The 26,302-nt window shown below is 44.0% G+C and overlaps 1 protein-coding gene across 1 annotated transcript in view; it reads left to right on the forward strand.

The window, feature by feature from the left end:
• NEGR1 (neuronal growth regulator 1) overlaps positions 1-26,302 on the forward strand; it is a 298,752-nt gene that overhangs the window by 227,351 nt on the left and 45,099 nt on the right. The window contains exons 5-6 of the mRNA XM_014937350.1: positions 8,200-8,320; positions 13,790-13,941. Of these exons, the coding sequence (XP_014792836.1) occupies positions 8,200-8,320; positions 13,790-13,941 (273 nt within the window). The remainder of the gene's footprint in view (positions 1-8,199; positions 8,321-13,789; positions 13,942-26,302) is intronic.

Here is a 26,302-nt window from a genome sequence, read left to right on the forward strand (position 1 = left end):
GGAGCTGGGGGAGTTCAGCCTGGAGAAAAGGAGGCTGAGGGGAGACCTTCTCGCTCTCTCCAACTCCCTGAAAGGAAGGGGTAGCCGGGGGGGGGGGTCGGTCTCTTCTCCCAAGGAACAGGCCCTGGGACAAGAGGAATTGGCCTCAGGTTGTGCCAGGGGAGGTTTAGGATGGATATTGGGAACAATTTCTTCCTGGAAAGGGTTGTGAAGCCTTGGCAGAGGCTGCCCAGGGCAGTGGTGGAGTCCCCATCCCTGGAGGGATTTCAAAGCCGGGCAGAGGTGGTGCTGAGGGACATGGGCCAGTGGGGGGTTTGGGCAGTGCTGGGTTGATGGTTGGACTGGATCTAGAAGGTCCCTTCCAATCCAGACAATTCTGTGGAGAGTCACCCCAGCTGGGCTAAAGGGAGCACGGGAGAACCCCCCTGGGGGCAGCACCCCACTGATGGTGCAGGGGCTGTTTCCACCCAGATCCAAGGCTGAAGGGGGTTTGGTGTGACCCTGTCAATGCACACACACAAGTATTTGTTGGTGTAGTGACCATGGGGACCCTGGTTCCCTACTTCAGGGACACAGGGGAGATGCCTGTGAGTGTCCCCTGGACATTGTCACCTTCAGCATGAGCTGCTCCAGGACAGAGCTTGTGTCCCCACACTACAGCAGCTCCTTCATTAGGGGGATAAAACCACATCTGCGGAGCTACCTTCAAGGGATCACGACTAGAAAAATGCTGTGCAGGAAAACAGAAGGATTAAATAGCTGAAAGGGGAAGATAAAATCTGATGGACAGAAAACCAAAGCAGTGGTTCCACCTCCGCGTTTCCTTCTCTAGCTCCCTGGCAGACTTTGTTTGCTTTGCTGGCTCAGGGAGGCTTTGTTAAGTTTCTTCCTCTTCTTTCTTGTCACTCAGATACTTGTAAAACACATTGTTAAGAATTCCTGTCTGCTCACCTATTATTTATTAAGTATTATTTTGTGTTGCTGATTCTTTTTTTTTTTCTCCCACATAATTACTTGTGGCTTTTAAGCTTTCCTCTCATCGCTGGGAGGTATTGTATTGAAAAACATAAATTGCACAGCAGCCAGCAATATAATAATACAATAATGCCATGCATTAGGTGTAGCTGAGGGAGGTGCAGGTTTGGGGAAATTCTGATGCACCCTGTGACATGCCAGGCTGCCCGCAGGGGATGCTTGAGAATCCGCTCCCTTGCTGGCAGCTAATGTGAGGTATCTACACAATTGTTTAATTAATCAGCATTTAAAATACACTGGTTTGTAAAGGAAAGGGAAAACCACAAAAAAGAAGTCATTGGTTTCCACCTAGAAATGCAGGAGTTGAACTGAATTATTACTGATACCTTGTATATTTGCATAAAACATTTATTCAGTGGGGTCTGGGTGTGTACATTTACATACAGGGATTTTTGGTAAGTCATCGAGAAGAGGGGGAAAAAATAAGCTTATTACTTGTTTAGCTCAGTGGTTGTTAAAGGCATGTCTTAAATGTTGCCACACACTGGAGAAGTTTCCGATGTGAAGAGGCTTTTATTAAACCACTCCATTAATTTGGGAATAGGGAGGGTTGCTGCTCTGAATAAGTTAGAGAAATTAAATAAACTAGACTATTGGAAGACCAGATTAATTATATGAAGTACAAGCAATACTGTTTCACTTGTAAAGGTTTCTTACTTTATTGGTAAAACTCTGTGTGTGTGTATATATAAATGGATATATTTGAATATTGCTCATATCTGTTCTTCTGAGGCAGAAAACAGATCTCAGAAAACCTGTTCTCTTACCTGAAAGTCTTTATCTTAGCACACTGGAGAGCAATTTCACCAACAAAAGACTACGTTTGGATGCCAAATTAAAATCTGATGAAAACTGGGAAAATAAAAGACTTTTTTGACATTTACAATTAATGCCACAAAAATGTTAGTTTAATCAGACAATATGGTTAATCACAAAGGTGAAATTGAAAGTTGCCAGCCCTGAATGCTAGTGTAAAAGTTAATAAATTCAGCTCATAATCATTATGCACATGCTAGTTATAATAATTTACTGTCCATACCAAATCTTTTTAAGCATTGTAATTAAATATAAAATGCACATTAGAATTATAATGAGTAATTAGGGCAACATAACTAATATGCATAAAAGTCCCGAAGCTCATTAAAATGTTAAAAGATGAAACCTGTTCTAGCTGGAGGTTTTTTTGCCCTGCTTTCTGTGCCTGCCCCAGTGCTGGTGTATCGCCCACATTGTCTTAACTGCTCCTTTAGACATTTTAAAAGCGGAATGAAAATATTTGGGTAGGAACCCAGATCCAGCAGCCGTTTGTCATCCTTCCTGGATGGAACATAAGTTGCAGAAGTTGGTTTCCTGACTCAGGAGAACGTGTTGGTGAGATCAGAGGAGCAGAAACTGAGCAGAAAATAATTAGAGAGCTCTCTGAGCCTGGGAGAGGAGAGATTTCATGTCCTTCTCGTTAGCACTCTGGGAGGGAGATGGAGCAGGTGACGCTCAGTGCCGTCATGTGAGGCTGTAAGAGGGGTGTTTATTGAAACTTCAATTGTTTTGCTAAAACTAAAGGGGATGTGCAGGCGTGGGAGTGTGTGTAGGATGTAGCATCCCTCTCCTGGAATCTCTAACGCGTCCCCTGGGGCTCTCACACTGAACTGAGTGAATTTCCTAATGGATTCATGGCGGTTTTGGTCGTGAGGCAGGAATAACTCAGCCGTCGCATCCTTCTCCTGGTTGACGCTACGTCGTGCTCTGGTCCTGCCTGGTGCTTCTCTCTGTTCCTCCTAAATTAGGAGGGAATAGGTAGCTGTACTTTTTCCATGCTGTTTCAGCAGTAACCATCACCTGGCTGCCTGCGGGTGCTGGGTGCTGTAGAGGCAGGTTGTGCTCTGCTGGGTGAGACTTGCCTGATTCCTAGGAAGTTACACCAAACCCACAGTGCCATCTCGCCCCACTCTGGGATTGTGTTGGCTCCGGTCCCTCTCACACACTTCCCATGGAAATCCAAAAATCAGCATGTATTCTGTGGGCATAATAAACATGTATTACCCCACTCTGGGATTGTGTTGGCTCTGGTCCCTCTCACACACTTCCCATGGAAATGGGAAAGTTAGGTATGTATTCTGTGGGCATAATAAACATGTATTTTTGGGGTGAAGAACAGCCCTGCCTCCTGAGCCATTCCACGTGGGGACAAACACCAAAGGGCATCGGTAAAACCCCAGTGAGGCCAAGTCTCTGAGCACCCACTGGAGAAAGCCTTTCCCAGCAAAGCACTTACATGTATTTGAGATGCTGATGTTAAGTAAGTTCCAGTAATTTATTTTTCAAGTCAGAAATGAAGCATTTATTTTAAGTGCTCTGCTCCGCAGGGATGAACTGTGGGAGAGGATTGAGCAAGGATCTGCTGTAGGGAGAGCAAACCTACAAAGCAGAGTCACTAAAGCCCAGTGGGGCTGGCAGATACAGATAATAATATTTCTTTTCTGTGTTATTTTATATAACCATTATGTAGGAAATATAAAAATGGCAAATACTTTTAAAGTTATTAGTTTTACACGAGGTTGTCTCGTTAACATCATTGTTACCTTTTCCTGCAGCATCCTCTGTCAGACCAATAACTTTTCTATCATATTCTGCCCCTCGGGAACCCGTGGCTGTCGCCTCCTTCCTCCCCCGTAGGCTCCTCCAGGTAGACGCTTTCACTCTCCACTGATGCTCTATACCTTTGAGACAAGTTGTTATTTTCTTGCTCACTTGTGTGTTTATAATTATTTATAATGAAGTGCTTCGCACGCACTCGGAAGCTGGTCTGTGTCTCTGCAACAAAACTGGAATCTTTTCCCATGTAACACTTGGAAGGAAAAGCCTGGAAAAGCCTTCATTTGTGGAGCCTGAGGGAAGGCTTGCTGGAGCCTTGCCTACCCTGTGCCTCCCTTCAGCCTCAGATTCTTTTGTGTTGAATCTTTAACCAAAATTTCTCTTATTTTTCCACTATTTTTCCAGGTGTAGTTGTAATATTTAAAACGTATTAAATCTGCTCTTCCTTTTCATCTTTTTAAACTTTCACCAGGCCTTTAAGCTTGTGTCCACCAGTGTTTATCCCTTGCCTTCTCTTGCCCACCCAGGACTTTTGCTAGCCTCTCTTTGATCACTCAGCTAAACAGAGCAGCCTCGTATCGTTAATGATACCAAACAATTTTCTGTAATGCCCGAAGCCATCATTATTAAACCCACGGATGAAAACATTTTCCTCGATGGTCAATAATTGTTCTTGCCATGGATTCCCTAAGCAGCTGTAAAACCCCCAGCGCAGCCGCCGGGATTCCCTGCCGTGGGGTGGGCAGTGGCACTGGGGGTGGCCACAAGGGCCCTGCAGGAAGCCAAGGGGCTTTGGAAGGCTTCTAATTGCTGTTGGGATTGAGCAAGGTTTAAATCATCCCTTTCAGTAATTTAGGATGGTCAGATCCCCCCCCCACCCCAGTCCTTGTGTGGGGCAGAAAGACCCCATGCTGTTCATAACACCCTAAACAAAGGTGCTGGCAAGTTTATTGTCAATACAAAAAATAAAATAAGCTGTAAAGAGCTGCAGAAGGATCTAATGAGGTGGAGGAGGTCAGGCAGGGGTAATCAGTGCTGCAAAATTTGCAGAGAGGAGGAACAGGGTGGGGGAAGCATTGCCACATGAATTTTGGGATTTTCTACTTTCTTGGGGTGCTGCCTGGGAGGAAAAATAATGTTATTTTCTGCATGTTTACTGTAACCTCTTCCAAACCCATGCCCACCAGCCCTGGCTGGAGGAGGGATGTTGTCAGCCTCCATTCCTCTCTTCTCCTGGGTGGTACGGCTGATCTCGCCCATCCCTGGAGGGATTTCAAAGCCGGGCAGAGGTGGTGCTGAGGGACATGGGTCAGTGGGGGTTTGGGCAGTGCTGGGTTGGTGGTTGGACTGGATGATCTGGAAGGTCCCTTCCAACCCAGATGATTCTATGATGATTCTATCCCACTGCACTGGGATGCTCTGGTGTTGGGGAGATTGTTTATCTCAAAACCCATGTATATTGGGTCACTGTGATGGTGGAGTTGACTTGCTGCTCTGGTGTTGGGGAGATTATCTCAAAACCCATGTATATTGGGTCACTGTGATGGTGGAGTTGACTTGAACCTTCTGAGCACTTGTTAACACGACACATGAGCTTTCCTCTTGCCAAATTATATGTATTTAGTTCAACATAGTCTATCTTCTGATCGTCGTAACCTCAAATTAAAACATGTGCAGCCCCAGAGGCACAAGAACTCAGAGAACAGCGGCTTCTCAAAAACGGGCCTTTGCTGACTGCATGGAAAAACATTGGAAAAAAAAAATAAAATTGAAATAGTGGAGGCCCCAGAATCCCTTCCCAGGTGTTTGTCTCTTTCCTTTCCAAAACAAACCTTGGCAACCGGCAGCAGCGGGTATTTAGGTGTGTAATTTCATCTGGAGTTATTCACTTGTCCCCGCTGACGGGAGCGGTGGGGGCTGATGGATTTTTTGGCTCAGCACGTTACTAATCAGTGCAGCAGCAATGTGCCTGCGTCACACCGTTTCTGTGAGGGCTCAAAGCAGGGAAACAACCTGGCGATGAAAAATCTGAAGGAACGGTGGCTCTAAGCTGTCTTCGCTCTGTGTTTTCATTCCAGCCTTAACCGGGGATTTCCTAGGGCGGAGAATATTGATTTTTATTTTTATTCTGAACAAACAGAGGCTGAAATCCTTCTGAGGGGGGAGATCTAAGAAAACCTCTTTTCAGAAGTTTCTCAGTATTTTTCCAAACAAAGCTTTGCCTCACCGGACAGCAAAGCCTGGATTTGTGATTTGTAGCTGGGATCCATCCGGCACCCCCTTCCCAGCTGCTCTGGGAGCGCAGAGCCTGGGGCTCCCGCATGAAAGAACATTGGCAAAATGTCTGTTATTATGCTTCATTTAGCTTTAAAATTTTTTGACAGTGATGTTCTGCATTTATTTACAAACAAACAAGCAAACAAAAATCTCCCAAAAAAAACCACCAAGCAAAAGATGGGCAGGCCACGCTGAGATGTGTGGAGGAGGTACTTTTTGGAAAAAAAAGACTTTCTACATGACTCAGGCTGTTGCTGGCCCTCTATTTGCTCTTTTCTACTTAACTCATGAGAGTTAAATATTGTCTGTATAGTGGGCACACAGTGCAGCATATTCATTCCAAACTCAGTTTTTTGCTAATAATCCTACCCACTCTGAATTGGGGAAAAAAAACCTAAATATTTCCACTTCCTTTGTACAATGTTTACTTCTTACTACAAAGCTTTCTGAGGAGTCACTGCATGATGATGTGGAAAAGGGGGTGAATAAAGTACTGTTTCCTGATATTAAAGGGCTTGCATAATTTTGGTATTACTCTTTTGAGCACTCCAGAAGAACCAGCTGAGCCCTGTGGTGCTCTGAGCAGCTGCTCGCACGGTGCTGGAGAAGCAGAGGCAAAATGTGACCCCTTCACAGCTCTTTGTGTGACCAGTCTTGCTTTAAGTTATTTTTCAAAAGTCTTGTCTGCGTGAACAGCTTTATTTCCCAGGAAGGAGTGAGCTTTATATGTCCCTGTTGTTTTTATGGACTAACACCAAAAATCCGATTATTTTCCTCTGCAGATTATGGAGAAGTAGTCATGTTAAATTGGTTATACATTTATTATCCTCTTGAAATTTTAACTTTACTGGTTGAAAGTTAATGAATTTATGGATTGGTTCGATGTAATTATTGGGAAGAGAAGGCAGAGGGTGTGTTTGCTGGCTGTGGGAAACTGCAGTCTGTCTGCCTGACTTGGGGTAGGATGTGAGTGATGGGTGAGAGAGAACCAGTTCTCTGCTTAATTCCACCCAAAATGATTTTATTCAGCACCGAGAGTGTGTGGGCACTAGAGTGTGTGTTTCCTGCCCCTGGGCTCTGACAGCTGGATTCCTGCGCCGTGTCCTCCACATCTGGAAAAGCTGAGGGTGTCGGTGAAGTTCAGGGGTGGGATGGAGCTGACCCGCCGTGTGGGGAACCTGGCCCTCGCTCTGCTCTTGCATGTGTCTGATGGCTTTTTGGTGTGGCTGGGTACCTGTCAAAGATGATGGTCTCTGAGCGCTGGGCCAGGCGGTGAAGGAGGCAGACGAGAGGCAGTCGGCTTTTTACGTGCACATAAACACCTTAAAGCAACATCTGGAAAACTGCTTGAGAGAAAAAAAAAAATAAACAGATTTTTATTTATAAGTTCTGTGCTTTGGTTTTTATGGTGTTTTTACAATGCACATAAATTATGGTTTAAAAACAGAAAATGTAAAAGAAATTCCAGGGAGGAGGCAATTGTTGTTCAGCCTTTCCTTTGATAGTCTCTTTTCTGTGGAATTTGTTGTGCTTTATTTTCAGCTTACGCTTGCCTTTCTCTGGCAACTGGAAAAACTGACAATCACTTCTTATCTTTATTTGTACCTGCAGTTCTAAGCTTAAAACGTTTATTGATATTTACAACGTTTGCAATTTAAAAAGACAAAATACATTTACTGCAATAAATCTATACCCCTTGCAATACTGGAAAAGTCATGCTGTTGTTTGGTATTTACAGTTGGTTTATAATTGCGAAGGTAAGTTTGTTCTTTTAATGTGTAAAACAAGGTCTCAAGGGCCACTTAAGCCCATGTGGTCTATGGGGTGCTTGCAGAAGGCTTGATGCAGAAGACGAGTGGTGCTGGCCCTGTCTTTGCTCTGGACCCTGACCCCGAGCCCAGAGAGACCCCTCGGCCCCCACCACCCTTGGGGCTCCATCTGCTTTATTTCTGTTTCTCGGGTTTAAATACACTTGTGCAACACTTAACGCTTACAAATAGTTCTACTTCATGTTGAGCGAGTTGGGAAAAACGGCTTTTGTTTGCGTATGGGATTGATATTTCTTCATGTCTCAGTTGTGTTTTTTTACACCAGATACACAGAAAATATATAACAGAATCTGCTGTGTGGGATAATTTTTGCACTGCTGGAAGAAAACGTGGTTGAACGTGAGCTGAGCTGGAAAAGAGGCGCCTGGTGGAGAGCACCACAGAGCGTGCCCAGGAGACGGCGGCGTTTGAGCAAATCTGCCTATCGAGATGCAAATGTCCGTTTTTTACAATTCTTTTTTTTCAGTTGCCCCCACAATTCAGGAACTTAAATCCAGCGGTGTGGTGCTCGGAGGGAACGGCCTGATTCGGTGCGAAGGTGCAGGAGTTCCTGCCCCGGTCTTTGAGTGGTACAAAGGAGAGAGGAAGTAAGTAGCTGGCGCTCGCCGACCCCCTCCTGCTGCTGGGGATGCCATGGGTGGAAGAGAGAGGAGACCACCCCGCTGGGCTTGTACCTCCGGGGTGACAAGTCAGAGAATGGTTCAGGTTGGAAGGGACCTTCAAGATCATCGAGTTCTAACCCCCTGCCCTGGGCCAGGGACACCTCCCACCAGATGGGGTTGCAGGTTCAGGATAAGTCCAGCAGGTTCTCCTGAAATGTCTCCTGAGCTTTGAACAATGGGTGCTTGGAGGTGTCAGCTACCAAGAGCTGCTTTTGGGGGAGTTTCTGGGTTTCCTTGGGGTTGTAGTTTTCTGTGCTCCAAAATGAAGCGTTATCAGTCTGGCCATGATAGTGATAATTGCGATAATGAGCCTAACATTTAAAATTACTTTAGTAATTACAGCCTTTTAAGAATAATAACCAGAAACGCACTGAAAAAGTCTACTGAAATTATTAAAAAAAAAAAAATTTAAAAATCATCTTAATAGGTTTTCCTGCTAAGGGTGTTGGTGTGGGAAGGTTGGCTCATGAACAAGGCTTTCAAGCAAAGCTTAATGTCTACAAATTTTCAGCCAGCTGTGCCATCATGGGGTCTAGACCACAGGTTTATTGTCCACAGGCTGGAGTAGAGCTGCTGCACATCACAGCATCCCCGAGGGGCTCAGGGGGTGTGCTCTGCTGGAAACCTAAAAATTGACCACGTGCCTTGGGTTGTTGACAACCAGGTTCACCTTGAGGTTGCTAGTGCTATTTTATGGTAACAGCCACCTCTGCAGGGTCATCTTTATTTTAAAAGCAGCTCATTGAACAAGCAAATATATATTTTTTTCAATAGGAAATTTTTATTTGACAGCTCTTAGCTTATCTAAGAGTTTGTTTCTGTGAAGTTTACATATCAATGCAAAAGGAAGTGGATGCTGTCCCTTGTAAACCACTGTCCATAGGCACCTCCTAGCTTCTGGAATTTCCTGCCTTCCCAGTGGTGGGTTTCTCAGCTCACACATCCCATTAGACCTGGGAGCTGACATGAGAATATTAATGACCGTTTTTCACAGAAAGCCATCTGTCAGCTCATTCCTCTCTGCCCAGCTGCTCCCCTTGAGGAGCATTAGCTGCTCATCTCCCTGAGTCCTCAGAGCAGTCACAGCTATTGCACTTTGGCCATATCCTAAAGTATTCCTAAAAACAATATCAATTAGGCTTTTCTGTATACAACATTGAATGTTTTTCCTCTGTAGGAGAAATTATTGTGCATCCAATTTTCAAAGATACATAATATAATGTACGCTTGTCGGGAGGGAGCTGCAGCAGAAATGTATTGTATGTGGAAAGTATCGTGGCGCAGGTTTTACCGCTCTGGATTCAATTAGCCATTTCCAGAGGGATAATCACCTTTCTATTTATAACGTCGACCGATTCCTTTCCTCATGAGCACGTTCAGTGCCACGGCAGCAGCGGGAAAGAGCATTTCTGGACCCCAAAGTTGTGCCTTCTGTTTTCTGTTTCAGTTGGTGCATCACCTGGGGCTTGCTATAACCAGCAAGAAATGTGCTGTCCCACTGTGTCCTGCTGCTCAAATATTGTGCTAGATCTGATGGTCCATCCTTTTTTGATAAACTGTTGTTGACAGATATGCTAGACACATATGACTACAAAGGTATTGGGGGCCTCTGAACCTCCACCACTTGCAGGAAAGAGGGGAAAAAACATAAGCGGAGGTTCTTTTTTTCCAGTATTACCTCTTTATGTCTGGGTGATAGAAAGCCAGCACAAACGAGCCTGAGACAGCTCAGTTATTGTTTTAAGGCAAAACTGAGAAGAGTCAGCTTTCGTAGGTGGTTCAGAGAAGCGTGTACGTTATCCTGCAGATAATTTGCAGATATAGTACAAGAGTAAATTTCTATACTGGGAGTGCACACCCGGCTGTATTTCTTGCTAATAGAATGGAGAGAACCCCATTTTCTTCAGTTAGTCATGGATTGGGACACTTTTTTTTTTTTTTTAAGATCTTTTGATCTAAATTGATCAATTGTTGAATAAATGAAGAGTGGGAGTTAGATCCGAAACCCTAAGTACATGTTCAGTGTCTGAAGCGAGCATTTTGGGGCTGTAAAATGTATTGTTGTAAACCCAAACCCACAGTTTCCAGGCTCCAGGGATCATCTCACCATAAACTAGCCAATATTGGTGTTCCTTAGATTAATGTAAACCCAAACCCACAGTTTCCAGACTCCAGGGATCATCTCACCATAAACTAGCCATTGAAAACTAAACGTAAAATCAGAAGACACCCTGAAATCTGCTGGTCTTCAAGGTGATTGGGGTCAATTGTGGATCTGCCAGGAGGCTGTGCAGCCCCTGAGCCGGGGTGAGCTGGGAAGGGACTAGAAATCTGGCAGAAAAGTTGGTAAAAGCATCTTAAAATTGCAAGAAGTGCGTGGCTTCTAAAACTATAAGGATTCCCTGCAGAGAGAGGGGCTCCAGTGTGCTGACTCCCAGTTTCTGAAACCCACAACTGCTCAAGTATGTGATGTGATAGAGTTACACAGAAATTAGATCCCAGATGTTAAACAGCCACAGGGATGAAGCCCAGAAGCCACCTATCTGAAAATATTGATTCCCTCATCCTTGGCAAAGCAAACAAGACCACATTTGAAATAACAAAACCCATTATAGTGGCTTAAGGTATTCTAATAGCAGGAAGGTATTCAGATATTAGAGTTACACAGAAATTAGATCCCAGATGTTAAACAGCCACAGGGATGAAGCCCAGAAGCTGCCTATCTGAAAATATTCATTCTCTCATCCTTGGCAAAGCAAATAAGACTACTTTTGAAATAACAAAACCCCTTTATAGTGGCTTAACGTATTCTAATAGCAGGAAGGTATTCAGATATGAAAGCTCATAGGTGGGCACCCCTTGGGGCTGGCACCGATGCATGATCTTCCTTGGATGCGTAGGCATCATCTCTGGAATAAAAAGGGGATCACCCTTCCCTTTGCAGCCGGTGCCACGAAGCAGGAAGGTGAAGGAAGGTGTAGGGTGGCTGCACACAACTTAAAACGCTGCTCCAGCCCAAGAAGTAACGTGGTAAAACCCAAACCAGTAATACAGGCTGTGCTCAGTCAATAAGCCAGGCAGAGCAGCACGGGGGAGTAATTAATTCAAAAGTAAAAGCATATGGTTCTTACCACTGCAAATGGAAACCCTCAAAACTGCTCAGTTTATGCTAACTGATGCTGACTCCTCGGTCTGTTAATCAGGTGGCTTATTGATTTCATTTACTCCACTTCCAGTTCTGGTCACCTCCAAGTATCAGCCACTTCCTAAAAGGCACATGGAGGGATGGTGACACAGTCTCTTTGCTGCTGCTGCACTGGCAGGGGCATGGGGATGGCAGAAACCCCAACACCCATTGTTTGTCTCTTTGCTGCTGCTGCTGCACTGGCAGGGGCACGGGGATGGCAGAAACCCCAACACCCATTGTTTTCTGGACAAAAAAATCATAGAATCATGGAATGGTTTGGGTGGGAAGGGGCCTTGAAGATCATTTAATTCCACCCCCTGCCCTGGGCAGGGACACCTCCCACCACACCAGGTTGCTCCAAGCCCCCTCCAACCTGCCCTTGAACCCCTCCAGGGATGGGGCAGCCACAGCTTCTCTGGCCAACCTGGGCCAGGCTCTCACCACCCTCACACCAAACAAGTTCTTCCCCACAGCTCAGCTCCATCTCCCCTCCTCCTAGGGCTCCCCTCCCTCATCCAGAGTCCCTCCCCAGCTTTCCTGGAGCCCCCCTTCTTTAGGGGCTGGAAGGTCTCCCCAGAGCCTTCTCTTCTCCAGGCTGAACCCCCCCAACTCTCTCAGCCCCCCCTCCCAGCAGAGGGGCTCCAGCCTTCCCAGCATCTCCGGGGCCTCCTCTGGCCCCGCTCCAACAGCTCCATGTCCTTGTGATGGTGGTGACCCCAGAGTTTGGGGGTGTCTCCCCAGAGCGGAGCAGAGGGGCAGAATCCCCCCCCCGGCCCTGCTGGCCACGCTGCTGGGGATGCAGCCCAGGGTGGGGGTGTTTCTGGCTCCTAGGGCACGTTGCTGGGGCGTGCAGAGCTTCTCATCCACCAACACCCCCAAGTCCTTCTTCTCACGGCTGCTCTCCATCTCTTCTCTTCCCAGCCTGGATATGTGCTTGGGATTGCCCTGACCCGGGTGCAGGACCTTGCACTAGACCTCATTGAACTTCATGAGTTCAGACCAGGCATTTCTATTCTATTCTTCACATTTCTTGCAAACCCACGTGTGTCCACGGGCTGTGCTGTGTCCTCTCCTCACCGGTGGGCTCTGCAGAGCAGACCAAAGTCCTCGGCAGTGACTCCTCTGAGAGCACGAGCCGCGCAGGGACGAGGAACCCCCTGGATGTGCAGCAGCGTGTAGTGATTGAGCGGGAACAGAGGCACTCAAGGAACGATGAGAAGCGTTCCATCCATAATATTCAGAAGTGCAATTAATGATAGTCTTGAAACGCTTTTAGACAGAATGCTAAAAGATTGCATTCATCCCCAGGATATAGGATTATATCTTTCAATATATCAAGCAAAAATTGTATACTTAATGCAGAGCTCTGCTCTTTATGTGAAATGTAAGAAGTTAAGAGTAATCAGCTGTAGCTGGTTTGTTAGTAACGAGGTTACCCTTCTCGTCTCACTGTTCCATCAGACGTGGGTTGCCTCCACGTGGGTTACCTCGTGTTCCTGGCATGGCTTTGGAAGCACCATCAGACCCACACAGTTCCTATGGGATTTGGGGTGGGAAGCCCAAACCCAGGGGAACCAAAATGGTTGAAGAGAGCCCTTGGTTTGCTTCTATCCTGCACCTGGTCTCTCTTCAGGTTGCTGTCTTGTGATGCAGGACTGCTGGAGCACATCTTTCCTAATTGGGAGTCTAATTAGTTGCTGTAGAGGCCTGTGAAATAAACATTAGTCACAATCCTACATAGTCACATTTCTGGCTGCCCAAATCCTTACCTGCCACCAGCCGGAGGTGTGTAAGGACAGAAGTCGCCTCCAGAGGCTGAAAAAAAAACTATCTGAAAGATTGACCATAACAATTTTCTGCCCCAAATACAGGGTATTTAATTTTTTAGTTTTGTTTGCCCAATTTAAAACCTAATCTCTCCCTCTGAGAGTCTATATCCTGCCCTGTGCCCAGGCAGGGAGGGCTGTGGGTGTCCCACTGTATTTCCTCTCAGCTGTAGTTCACACAGGCAGAAACTGTTCCCCTCGGTGCCCCACAGCTCTGGTGTTGCCCATGGCCTCGCCAATCAGCCACTGATAATTTTGCTCAACAGGCTACATTGGCTTCCTGTGCTACCAGTTATGTCTGTAAAAAAATTAAAGATAAAAAAAAATTATTGCTTAGGGTATATGAGTTACAGACATTTTTTTTTTTTTTTTGCTTTCTAGACTGATCAATGGCCAACATGGAATTACTATTAAAAATTATAGTACAAGATCACTTCTTACTGTTACCAATGTGACAGAAGAGCACTTTGGCAACTATACATGTGTCGCTGCCAACAAGCTAGGGACGACCAATGCCAGCCTGCCTCTCAACCGTAAGTAATGGGGACACGTGGAGAATGTTCATGGTTGGTTGTTTCCACATACATGGATTCAAAAAAAACCCAAAAAATAGTTTGCTTTTTCCCCTTTGGTTTCTTCACAAGGTGTATAAATACCGTTGTGTTCCTCTGTACTGGGAAATAACACACCTGGTTGTTTATTCTGTGCTGCAGAAGGGTTTCTGTTAAAAGTGATGCTGTATTTTGGAGGTATCAATGAGTTATGAATCTACAAAAAAAAAACACAACCCACAACTAAACCCAACCCGCCGCCATGGTATAGAAACAAAATTAGCATGATAAAGCCTTTCTGCTCAGAACAGCAATACCAGATCACGAAGGCACTGCTGTAAATAAAGTTAAAAATAAGGAGTGTGTTGAGATGGACAGCCAGGGTCTGCCAGAGCCCTGCTCCCGGGTCGGTCTGTCCGTCCTTGGCCTCTGGCACAGAGAAGTCATGAGGACCTGAAGTTAAATCTTCTGGGAAAGACAATAAGCATTGTAACAGGCAAAGTAAAGCAAAGCACTGAGATTCTTAGCATGAAGGTTACCTGAAATGGGCCTCAAATGTCCTGCTTGAAAGATATTTCTGTCTGTGCGTTTGTAGTATTTTGCATTTGTTGAATATCCAGCCATCTGCTACTGGCACCCGGGGATGTTTGTAGTTGAACTTCGATGTTAATCTGTTTTAATAGTGACAAAAGTGAAAGACAAAACTTAGAATTCATCCTACAAGCTTTTCTCTGCATAAAGATATTCCTTTTTGAGTGGAAATGTAGATTTTTCAGCTGCTTAAATTATAAGGTTATTGCCTTCCTGCCATGAAACTTCCTTCTCAATATACTTCCTGTATGATATGTATTGCCAGGGTATTCTAAATTACTGCAGAAGAGACATAATAAGCAGAAAATAGCATGAAACCTGTGCTGCTATTTTATTTAATATTTGAGAAACCACTAACAATGTGGAAACATCGTTACATCTGTTTTAAACATAAAATGCAAGAAGTGAAAACAAAGGAATATTATTCCAGAAGCAGATAGTATTTGGTGTATTTTCAATTCAGAGAAGGTAAAATGAAGGTTTGGTTTGATTTTGAACAGAATGGAGCCGAATCTGTCTCTCAGCTCCTGACAGGATTTTATCAGCTTTAAATTGTTGAGGTACCATGTAGCCACCATTGAGAAGCACTTGGAGATGCAGGGGTGGAAAACGTCAAATAAGTACCAAGTACTTACAAATCATAAAAATAGATCTTCTTCATCATGAAGGAGATGGGGGGTGTGAAGCAGAACAGTCTGAGAGAAAATACTGGAATCTGGGTCTGATCCTGACCTCACGGAATGAAATATGGGGGTGGTGTTAGCTCAGAGGCTTGACTGAGAGACCAAGAAGAAATGTCTTATTTTATACTATGGTTTTTTCTTTCAATCTAGTCAAAACAAGGAGAGGTTTCCAAAAGGTGGTGATCTAGATTTCAGTTGGGAATGAAGATCATTTGGTGGAGTTTTTTCCTTGCTCGTAGTTTGCAATAATGTTATCTAGAAAGAGTATGACTTTAAAAAGTCAAATAAGAAAAATCACAGGGAAGCAACTTATTAAGTATCAACTCCTTGATCCTTCAGAGGGAATTTTCTCTTGTGAAAAGCTATTTACATTTTATTTTTTGGCAATGACAGCTGAACATATGCGCTTGTTCAGGTATGTGTGGGGGAAGTGTCAGCAGGCAGTGGTCGGTTGCAACACTTGATTAGTCCAATACAGGGTTAAGGATAATTTGATCATTGTGTTACTTGACAAATGTTAAAAATTAGGTGTTGGCATCTTATTTCAGCATGTATTTTGAACAGTTAATCGCACTGGTGGAATACAGCCTGGGATGCAGTGTGGCTGGAATAGCATCCTTAGCGCAGCTGCCAGTAATGGCCCCCGTTTTGGGACCCCCCTGTGCTCCCCTGGGAAACCACAAATGGGTGCCTAAAGACATGGCGGGGCTGGTATCAAAATGCTGCCACAATGTGCAGGTACCACAGGAGGGCTTCAGATCCTCAGGGTGGGTGCCCAGCACCTCCTCTGTCAGGTACAGGCACCTCGACCAGTGTCACTAAGTAATTGCTGTTTCTGTCTGCTGCTGGGTTGTTGGTTTGGGTTTGGTTTTTTTAAAGAAAAATATGTATAGCAGAGTTAGAAAATCTGTATTTTCTTTCTTTGCACATCCCTGTATGATATACAAATGCCATCGTAGCTGTGCGCAGCTGGGAGGTTTGGGGGCAGAGCTAAGCTTATTCACCGTGACTGGTGTCTGCATCCTAGGCAGATGTAAAACTCAAGGACACCAGAAAAAGGATTATTTCTTCTATGACCAGGAGGGCTCTGGCTTTCTGTGATCCATAAAGGCAACCTTGAGCTAATAGAAAGTCATAAAGCGGGTAAAGGGATGTCAGGATGAGGTAAAAGCTGAGTTTTGTGTGGCTGCGACGTGGACTGAGTGAAGGAGATGATAGATTAATGGAGCTGATGGTGCCTGTGGGGTCGATGGGGTAGAAGAAGGACTTGTCTGGGGTATGGCTGCTCTCCCATGGCCAGAGGACAACCCCGCTGCTGCTGTGAGCCCAGCAGAAGGTCACCCACAGCCACCTCCCTCCAGGGGACAGACAGCCCAGGTCAGTTTGCAGGATAACCTCACGTCTGGGGAGTTGTGAACATCCCAGATCCTGTAGCAAATTTATCATATCCCTAAGTGAAGACTTGTTGGCCATGCCTAAGATCTAGCTATTAATAATAAATCCAGCAGCTGTAAAATAGAAAGACTGAGCCTTGCGGGAAAAATACAGAGAAGCAGTGGTTCCAATAAATTAATAATGAATGGCAATTTGCTAATTATTCATGGCTAAGTCCTCTGTATCATCCAAATGTGTTGTTTTTTGTGGGTATGAAGTACATGATCCTCCCAGAACAGCTGCAGGAGGAGTGTTTGTTGGACAGTCCCATCCTGCCATCTACGGGCCTGGTTGATGAGATGTTTAGCACTGCCTACACTGGCTTTTCCCAGGATTTCTGGTACTTAAGAAGAAGAATAATGCAGCCCTTTCCTGTAAATACAGCATGGATTTGCTGATTCATTAAACCCAGGAGATGGGGAGTTATAATGTGTGCCCAGGGTGAGAGGTTCCATCTCCAGGGGTGAGGAGCCAATGGGGAATGGAATAGCCCTTTTTTAATTAAGCAGATTTTGCTTTTTTCAATTACTGCAATCTTAATTCAAGACAAAAGGCATTTTTCCTACAAACAAATTTGCAAGGCGATTGCAAGGGGAGGGAGTTATCATTAACCATTGGCAGCAAGGTCGGTTTATTCCGCTGTTTTTCTCAAGCAGCCAAAACTGAGATGGTCTCTATTGCTGCTAAAGCAGCACTGGCCTTACCAAGATGTCTCCTGGCCAGAAGCCACACTTGGTAGTGGACTTCTTACTTTCCCTTATCAGAGCTGAGTCGAGGCAGAAGGATTTTCCTGCCTTTCATCAATGAGGAGGAAGGTGGAGCCAATGCTTGGCTCCTGCTCCCCGCAGCAAGACATGGGGTGAAATGTTGCCACCAGAAGCCCTTGACAAGCTGCTCCAGATCCTGGGCCAGGGACGGGACTGAGCTCTGCCCTATGGCACTGGAGATCCAGGCTCTAAGAGTCAGGCCATAGGGTACATTGTTTGGTGTCCTGGTTGGGTCAGGGGTACAACCCCAACCCCACTCTCTGCAAGCCTCTCCTCATCTCCTCTGCCTGAGCACTTGTCAAATTAGGGCAGGAAAGCGAGTGATTGTTGCTCTGCATGTAGATTTAATCTGTACATCTATAGAAATGACAACTCTATTTAAGAGACTGTTCGTAGAAGCATGAAATTCACTGCTACACGTGTGATCTCGGTGTGTCCCCTGAAGACACCCACAAAAGTCTGGATTCACAGAAGCTTTCACCTTGCAGAAGATGAAAACAATCATTGCTTCTCTAGTCGATATGTGTGCGTTTATTGTTAAGTAAAGGAATTATTTTCATTTTCTGAAGAGCACCTCCTATACATTGCCTAGGATTTTTAGGAATGCTATGAATAACATCTCTGGTAAGTGGTACCTTTCTCAAGAAAACTTGTAATACAGAGGGAGCATCCATGCCTGTTGTTAAGAGCTGCCAAAGAAATTGTGTCGAGTTGCTGGTTGTAAGATCCACAGGTGTTACTGATGTTCAGGTTTACATAGAAATCTTAGATTTCTTAGTAATTATTCAAATAACGGTGAGGAGATGCAGGAGAGGTCAGTAGGTGACACTTGGAAGGGAAAGGAGCCCTAGCAAGGTGTGTGAGAGATGTGGTAGTATGTTCTGTGCTAATTTAATTGCTGCAGCTAAACAGAACCACTTTATTGAATAAGCATCCAACTGTGAACTCATGGTTAGTGCAACACGCTTATAATCTCGTCTCAGACATTCCTACATGCCAGGAAGCGCCAGACCGTGCCCTCAATTTATGTGTGTTTATTGCATTGTGTCCTGGTTCCTACATGAGGATTCCTAATTAAACTGCTGTATTAATAGTTTTAATACACTGGGTTTCGTGTATGAAATGAAAAAAAAAAAATTAATATTCTTCCAAAAATTTAAATTAACTCCTTGTAAATTGCACGTAACGTGTCATGATATGCATGTCATATATGCACTATGTGTAGTTGGTGTAGCGTTGGAAGACCTACAAAGACCTGGAGATATTGAGGGTATCTGCAGAGTGGTGCAATGGCCTTGCTGTGACACATCCTCTAAATCAGGGAACAGGACCATTTTCTATGGTCAATTCCTGCTGTGCCAAGTCATGGAAAAAAAAAAAAGGAAAACCATGGCTTATGGGGGTGTGAGAGATGACCTCAGTCATCTGACCGAGAGCAGGTTCACGGTAGCAGCCGTTGTTCCTGGAAGCTGTTGGACCTGCTCCCTCCATCCAGGGTGACCCATCATGGTCTGGTTGTAGCCGTGCTCCTCTCCTGCATCAGCAACTCATCCTTCTTGTTTAAACCAGACTTTTCTTACTGCAGCTGAAGCCTATTCCCACCCGCTGTAGTCACCATGGGAAGGAGAAGGGAGTAGGGTTTCTCAGGGGTAAGAAGAGATGAGATCTTGGGCAGAGGGAGGCGAGGGCAGTGCCAGGGCAAAATAATTGACTACGAGTCTAAAAGCCTCTCCTGAAAAAAAGCCAGGGAATGATCCAAAATTAGTAACTTCATGTACCATTAAACACATGTGTTTGCATCACCATCATCAATAATAACGGGGACGGGGTGGCCAAGCAGAGTTGCTGCTGGGACAGGTACCCTTCCTTCTCTGCAACTATGATTTAAGGTTGGCTGGTGGCTGGGCTGAAGTCATGTTCCTCGAGTGACTCTTCCTAAACCTTAAAGGTTTCTGTATGCACTTATGCATGCTTTAGCAGGACATATTTTCTTTTTTCTTTAAAATTCTCCTGATATATATATTTTTTAATTCTCCTGATGTGGACAAGGTTTGGGCTGCATCACCGGCCATGTTCCCTTCCCCCTGGCACTGCCATCCCAACCTCCCTTGGGAGTTTTCCCATATTACCCAGGTTCCACATGGGCCCTGCAAGGTTGGTGCTGCTGCAGGTGGCCCTTTTTATCAGTAATTTGCATAGCTTTTAGTTCTCCTGCAAAGACTGCCTGGGACATCTTCTGTTCATATACTTTGGTGTCATCGTTAAGCTCAGCAGTTTCATTTTATTGACTGAGGAATCGTATTTTAGTGTATTTGGATATGTGACAGCTTTCTGCTAAAGTTTAGCTCGATAGCTTTGCCTAGCCTACCAATTTTGACATTTCTAGGAAGAAATTTACTCTCCGGGGAAATTCCCTTCGTGTCCACAGTTTCTGCAGTTGTCCAATTACCTAAGAAATATTTTACTATTTTATCTCTCAAATACCAGCCTGCAAAGGAAAAGCAAATTTAAATTTGCATAGTTCTGCATTATGTCTCAGCCGGGAGGGCTGGTCTGCACCAAAAAAACCCACCAAAAAAGTTATATAGATATATCTATATACATATAAAAATTTAAATGAAGGTTCCTGTACTCATTAGGAGCCTACTCAAAGGCTGCTGCAGTCAGCCAAAAGACATTTATTGATTTAATAAGGTTTGGAACAAGCCCAAAGTCTCTTGTAGACATCACTGTGCAGAGAGCTGGTGCCGTGGACTGAATTTTTCTCTGGAGGCATCCAGTCCTGTCCCTGAGGGTGAAGCCATTGACTGGGTCTGCTCATCCAGCTCCTGCTGAGTGTGCAGGACAAGTTTCTTCCTCCACGTCCCACGAGGGGTGATGGAGAGTGAGCAGATTTGAAATCCATTCTGGGAACTTCTGAGTCATTTGTAAAGGGGTTGTCACATGTCTGAGCCATAATGTGTCCTCATGGCTTCTGACCTGCTGCAAGGGACATCCAGGTCCACACCTGTAGAGTTTTGTGGTAGACCCTTTATAAAAGCCAAACCAAACCCTTGTGTGATGCATTGTCCCATGAGGAAGCTCATGACGTCTGTGGTGTAGCTCTTCTGTTACTAACTGAAGGTGATTTCTCTTTTTTTTTTTTTTTTTCTGTGTGATCCCTATCTTCAGTGGTGGGTCTTCTGGTCTGAGTCCTCGGTTTCGCTTACCATGTCCAAGTTGGCCTAATAGGAATGTCTGCTATAGGAGAGGTCATCCATCATGGAAAGGACCTGTCCTGGGGATGGAGACTGGGATGGACAACCAGCTCCTAATAAGTGTGTTGAAATTTGGGGAATTAGAGTAGCAGGGTTATAAATCTGGGAGCTGCTTCCTCAGGGACCTTTCTCAAAGATCAAGGTGTATTGATCCAGGGCATTTTGAGTGATCATGTTCCCAACAGAAAACAACTCTCTGAAAACTTCTAATCATCCCCAATGGGATTCACAGGCAAGGTAAGAAACTTTCTTCTCTCCCTGTCCTCATAGAGGGTGAAATGGAGATGAACAGCATGACTGAACAGCCCACAACTAAAGCAGAGAGTTTTCTTTACAACATAAGTACACCTGTGGGACTAATTTCATAAGATATTGCTGAGACAAGGAGCCCAGCAGAGCTAAAAACTCAGCACCTTAAATTCATGTATTCATACAGAATAAGATAAATGGCCAAATCTTCCGTTTATGTAACTCGTAATAATTCTATTAGCTGTTGGGTTTGAGATCCTTCCATATTGGTGTCAACTTCTGCTCCAGGTAGCAATTACTGAGAGTTAAGGATAAATTTTCTCTAAATCCATTCTCCAGCTTGAGCTTTATTCTGAATTATATGACAATAAGGGACTGAGATGGGACGAGGTAGAAATAACTCATCTGAGCAAGGCCAATAACGTGTTTCTCCTTGACATTTAGAAGAAATTTTAAAGGCCTGAGAGTGTATCTGTGGTTGGGGGGGAGAGCACAACAAAACAAAAACCCAGGTGATTTTTGCTATGGATCCTTTCTGAAGCTGCCTCTGTGTTATGCTTTGTTGCATTTGTGTTTATATTCTCAAATTGGGCAATTATAACCATAGCTAACGATGTTTAGACACATTTTCTTCCTGAACTGGATAAATCAGAGAGGTTGAAGCACGTCTAGAAGCATGTCTAAATGTTCATCTTAGGTATCAGTTAATTATGATGATTAAAACATTCAAGGTCATCTGTGGAACTTATTTACAGCATCCTGCTGAAGGCAGCGGCTGCTCGTGCCCTCATCAGGGCGAGGAGCACCGTGGGTCAGAGCTCTTCTTGAACTTGTGTTTCTTTTCCAAAGGGCAGAAAACCTTGAAGTAAATTAACTTTTTAGGAAAATTGAAAATCCAAAGAATATCACATGTAACAAATGAGTTGAGAACTAGAACTTCTACAATGTAATAATATAAATGTATTTTACAACTCAGTCCAGAACACAGACTTCAGCCTTGGCCTCCAAAAGCTCACAGCAAGGAGGGGGAGGTTCATAAAGGGGTGAGAGAAAACAAAGGATGAGAAGACAGCTGATTACTGTCTATCTCCTAATGGAAAAGGGTCTTATTGAAATATTGCCTGGTCTGAAGAAGGTGTATTAGGAAGTTTTCTCATAAAACAAGCCCCAGAGAGCTTTCACTTACACTGATCGGTGGCAAATTTTAAACTTAATGCAAAACGCTTCTTCATTAAAATATTATTAAGTGCAGGACTTATTTTCATAACAAGTTGTTGAGATCAAAGCTCATGGGGCTTTAAAAAGGAATTAGCCATTGATCAAGGATATCAAGAATTTTCATAAAAATCTTAGCATAGATTTGAAACCCAAGACTTCAGTATTTAAGTGAATACTCTGACAGGTTGGAAAATACCATGACTGAGATAATTGACCAAATAAATTCTAGGTTATTTAACAAAAGCAGTTGCTTGAAACGCAACTGTCTCAGCATGGGATTGTGAAACTCAATTAATGTTATTCTTAAATCCACCTACAAGTTTGTATGTTGAGATTTTGACTGGATTTTAAATAATAAATTGAGTATAAAACCTTACTCTTCTCAGGGCTTTTCCAAACCTCAGGTGAAAAACGTTGGCAGCAGATGCTTAGATATTGCTTGCAGTATTAGGAATACTTCAGGGAAAAGACTGATGATGAGTTTTTCAGAAATGTACTTTTTTTACAAACATATTATCACAAGTAACAAAATTGTTTACTTGACTTTAAGATGTTCTGCTCTGAAGCATGGACAACACTAATCTGAATTGTACTGTGCAGTAAGGTGCTGTTACTGCTATAGATCTTGGCCGGTAAAAAGATATTTAGATTTTTAACTAAGCAACATTTAGACTTCGTGAATTTTATTTAAAGATAAGATACAAATCTGAGAACTTGATCATTTGAACTCTGGTTATTTACTCTGTTAAAATATTATTCTGAGAGAAAGAAGAAAACATTTCATTTCAAATTACTGGGGATGTGAGGGAGAAAGCAACAAATCTCATGAAGTAACCACACCATAAACTAAGGGACACCACAACAGAGCCGGGATGTACAGCTTTTATTTATTTAGCCAATAAAAGGTACATCTGTTCTCAGCCCCTTTTCTTTGCTAACCCTATGGCTGAGCTTTCCACGCTGCGGCAAGGGTATACAAAAATTTCCATCAGGCTGGAGAAACAAACTTTGGACTAAGGATCCAACAATATCTTATCTAAATCAATACAGATTTTCATGTTTATAAAGCAAGATTTTACAGGTAAAGGTGATTCTGTGCAGTTTATCTTTCTCACGTTTCTTCTTAACCTAGAGTTGAGTTTAAAAAAAACAGATTCCTGCTATTATCAGAGCAGTATATTGTATAATATATATCAAGTTCTTTTGAGGTTTTCAAAGGATGGGTTGACATAGTGCTTAGAGACATAGTTTAGTAATGTGGCAGGATTTTTTTGTATGGTTTTCTTTTGGTTTTTTATCAGAGTTAGGTTGATGGTTGGACTAGATGATCTTAAAGGTCCCTTCCAACCTAGATGATTCTGTAAGGTACGTCCGGTTTAAAATAGTACTTTTAATTAATGACTAAGTGGTTGACATTTTGAAGCAGAAAAAAAAAAGCACTTTTTTCAAAATAGCAAAATGCTTTCCCTGAATGCAGATTTCTGAATTAGGATGCAATGTGAAAAAAAAAGGATTAAAGTTTCCCTGCACGGCTTGTCGTCATCCTGTCTGAATTCCAGCACGTCACCCATCCGCCACGTGGTTTCTCCTACTGAAGAAATCCTGTGGCCCGTCTGGTTTTTGTTTGCAAATGAAAGGCTTATTCTTGACCTTTCAGGGTTTACTCCCAACCAGCAGCCGCTTAATCCGCTCCCGGGCTCTGTAAATACCGTCCTGCCACTCGGTGTGTGACCTGAGCACATCATCCTGTCCAGGACACACAAGTGTCAACGCGAGCGAGAAGAGGTAGTTCAGCTCTTTGTGGTCTTTGGCAATAGCTGTGATCAAAAAATACCTTGAAAACTTGCATTATTTTAAATTAAATTCCCAGGCCAGGGGCTGAAACTGTCCCTCCACAATTTGTATGAATTTTTTTTTTACTTGCGACCTTTTTTGGACATAGAAATACTTTCTCAACACACGTTGTGGATGGAGGGGAGCGAGGAGGAACATGGTGTGTCCAACCTCGTGTCCTTGGTCAGATGCTGTCTGGAGTAGGAAGGAGGGACCCTTGGGGCTCGTTACAGAGCTGCTAATGACTCTTAATTTTTGCTCAGTTTGCCCAGGGTTTTGGGGCCAGCGCCTGGCTGTGGGGCTGCACAGGATGACAGGGTGGAAGGAAATTGCCCTTGAGAAAACATTTGGGTGGCGGTGCAAGGGGAAGGCTGGGAGTGGGCTCTTTCTACTCTTAAATCAGTGCAATAAAGCACTGCTTGGTGGGAAAATTACTGCATAGGAGAAGGAATGAAGGCAGTCCCAAAATGCATGGATAGGGACTTGGCATGCATCAATCCTGTCTGGGAGAGGAGGATTTCTAATTTTCAGCTGGGTTCTGCAGCAGTGCAATAGAGGGCAATGGGGCAAGCAACCGAAATGATTTCCACCATGAAGCTTAGCGAGTTTATCAATGGGACTTGTCCTTAGTGCTAAAGGAATGAACCCAAAGCCCCAGGTCTGCTCCAAGCCAAAAAAAAAAAAAAAAAAAAAAAAAAAAAAAAAGTCAAAAAAGAAGATGCGGCTCTTGTGTATAATTCCCTTTCTGCTGTTCCAATGAACATCTTGCTGCAAAGAGAAGGAAAACCCAATCTTACAGAGGAATTTAGTGCTGGTTTCATTTTATTACCCTGTTTAACGAGTGGGGTGTGTGGTTGGCATTAATAAAAACAATTGGCCTGGGTCTAATCCTACCTCATCCCCTCTTCCTCTCTATTCACACATCTAGGTTTCTTTAAGGCTTTTTTTATTGTTCTGCATTGAAGAAATCCTGTATCTTTTTGCAGATGAAGATTTATTTCATGTCCAATATGTTAGAAGTAGCCAGTTTGTCCCGTGTGTAATTAAAGCAGTGAAAGGACGATGCAGTGAGGGTCAGCGTAGGCGCCCTCAGGGCTGGGAGCGGAGAAGGGGCCAGCCCAGGGTTATCTCAGCCAGGTTTTAGTGGATTTGGTATCCCTAAGAGCGGAGAAGGTATTTCTGTCTCCAGAAATAATGTGTTCAGTTCTTGCATGCTAATATTATGCTTATAATATGCTAATAGTAGTTCATCTGTGCAACAAGAGTCTAAGCCGTAGCGCGACGCTTGCCTTAACGAGTTTCTGCTGACTCAGCTCCAGCAGGGAACCCAGCTGGGCTCCGACCTTGGCAGGGACCCGTCCTCCCTTTGGGTGTAATCCTGAGGCAGGATCCGAACACGTAAATAGTAGGTAATCCAATATTTTAAATTTTACTACCTGGATCAGGGAACAGTTGTTGGGTCTGACAACAGCCACCACAGTCTGATCTATCTACGTCCCTTGCGGGCGGTGAAAAGTGAATCCTCCAAGAGGCACACTTTGTTGTTGATTTTAACCCCGCGATGTGTGTGGCTGGAGCCCCTGTTCTCTGCAGGCTGTTTGCAGCAGCTTCTGCTCCTTGACCTCAGCTTTTCACAACTCCCCAGGCAATAGATGTGTTTCCTTTCTCGGAGTGTTTGCACGTTGATGTGTTCCATAGATTGGCCAGGCAGGGTTTGTCTCCTGTCCTATCCGTTTTCTAACATACATCCCTACCAAATGAAAAACAGTTGTACATCTCTATGACTTATTTGTAACTGGAATAATCCACATCAATGTCCACCGTTGTATTCCTTTTCTTTTTTTTTTTTTTTTTCTCTGACTTGTAGCACTATGTGGCTCTTTTTTTTCTCTTGGAAAGTTCGAAGTCAAATCTTATAATTTGCTCCTTAAACTCTGGATGGAGACGTGCAGCCATAACTCCAGCTTAATTAAGTCCCCTTTTACAGAAATTGTAGACGTTTTATGAATTTCATCATGACATTGGCACATTTCACCATGTAATTTATAGAGATTCGTAATGATTCATTTGATAGGCATTGTCTGTGGATTTCAGTTCATCAGGGATCAGCAGAACTATAATTATGCAGTAATTATTAAATAACTTATTCACAAATTGCTGTGCCAATGAAAGCAAATATCAGCAGTTCTGGGTATGTGTTGTATACGTACAAGGGCTGCAGAGGTGGGGGTGCTCCCTCTAAACACAGCAGTAGTGCCTGGATAGGCAAGAACTTCATCAAAATGAAAATGAGACTTTTATTGTGGGAAGA

This window comes from Calidris pugnax, unplaced genomic scaffold (assembly GCF_001431845.1).
Source record: "Calidris pugnax isolate Ruff unplaced genomic scaffold, ASM143184v1 scaffold29, whole genome shotgun sequence".
Classification (NCBI taxonomy): domain Eukaryota; kingdom Metazoa; phylum Chordata; class Aves; order Charadriiformes; family Scolopacidae; genus Calidris; species Calidris pugnax.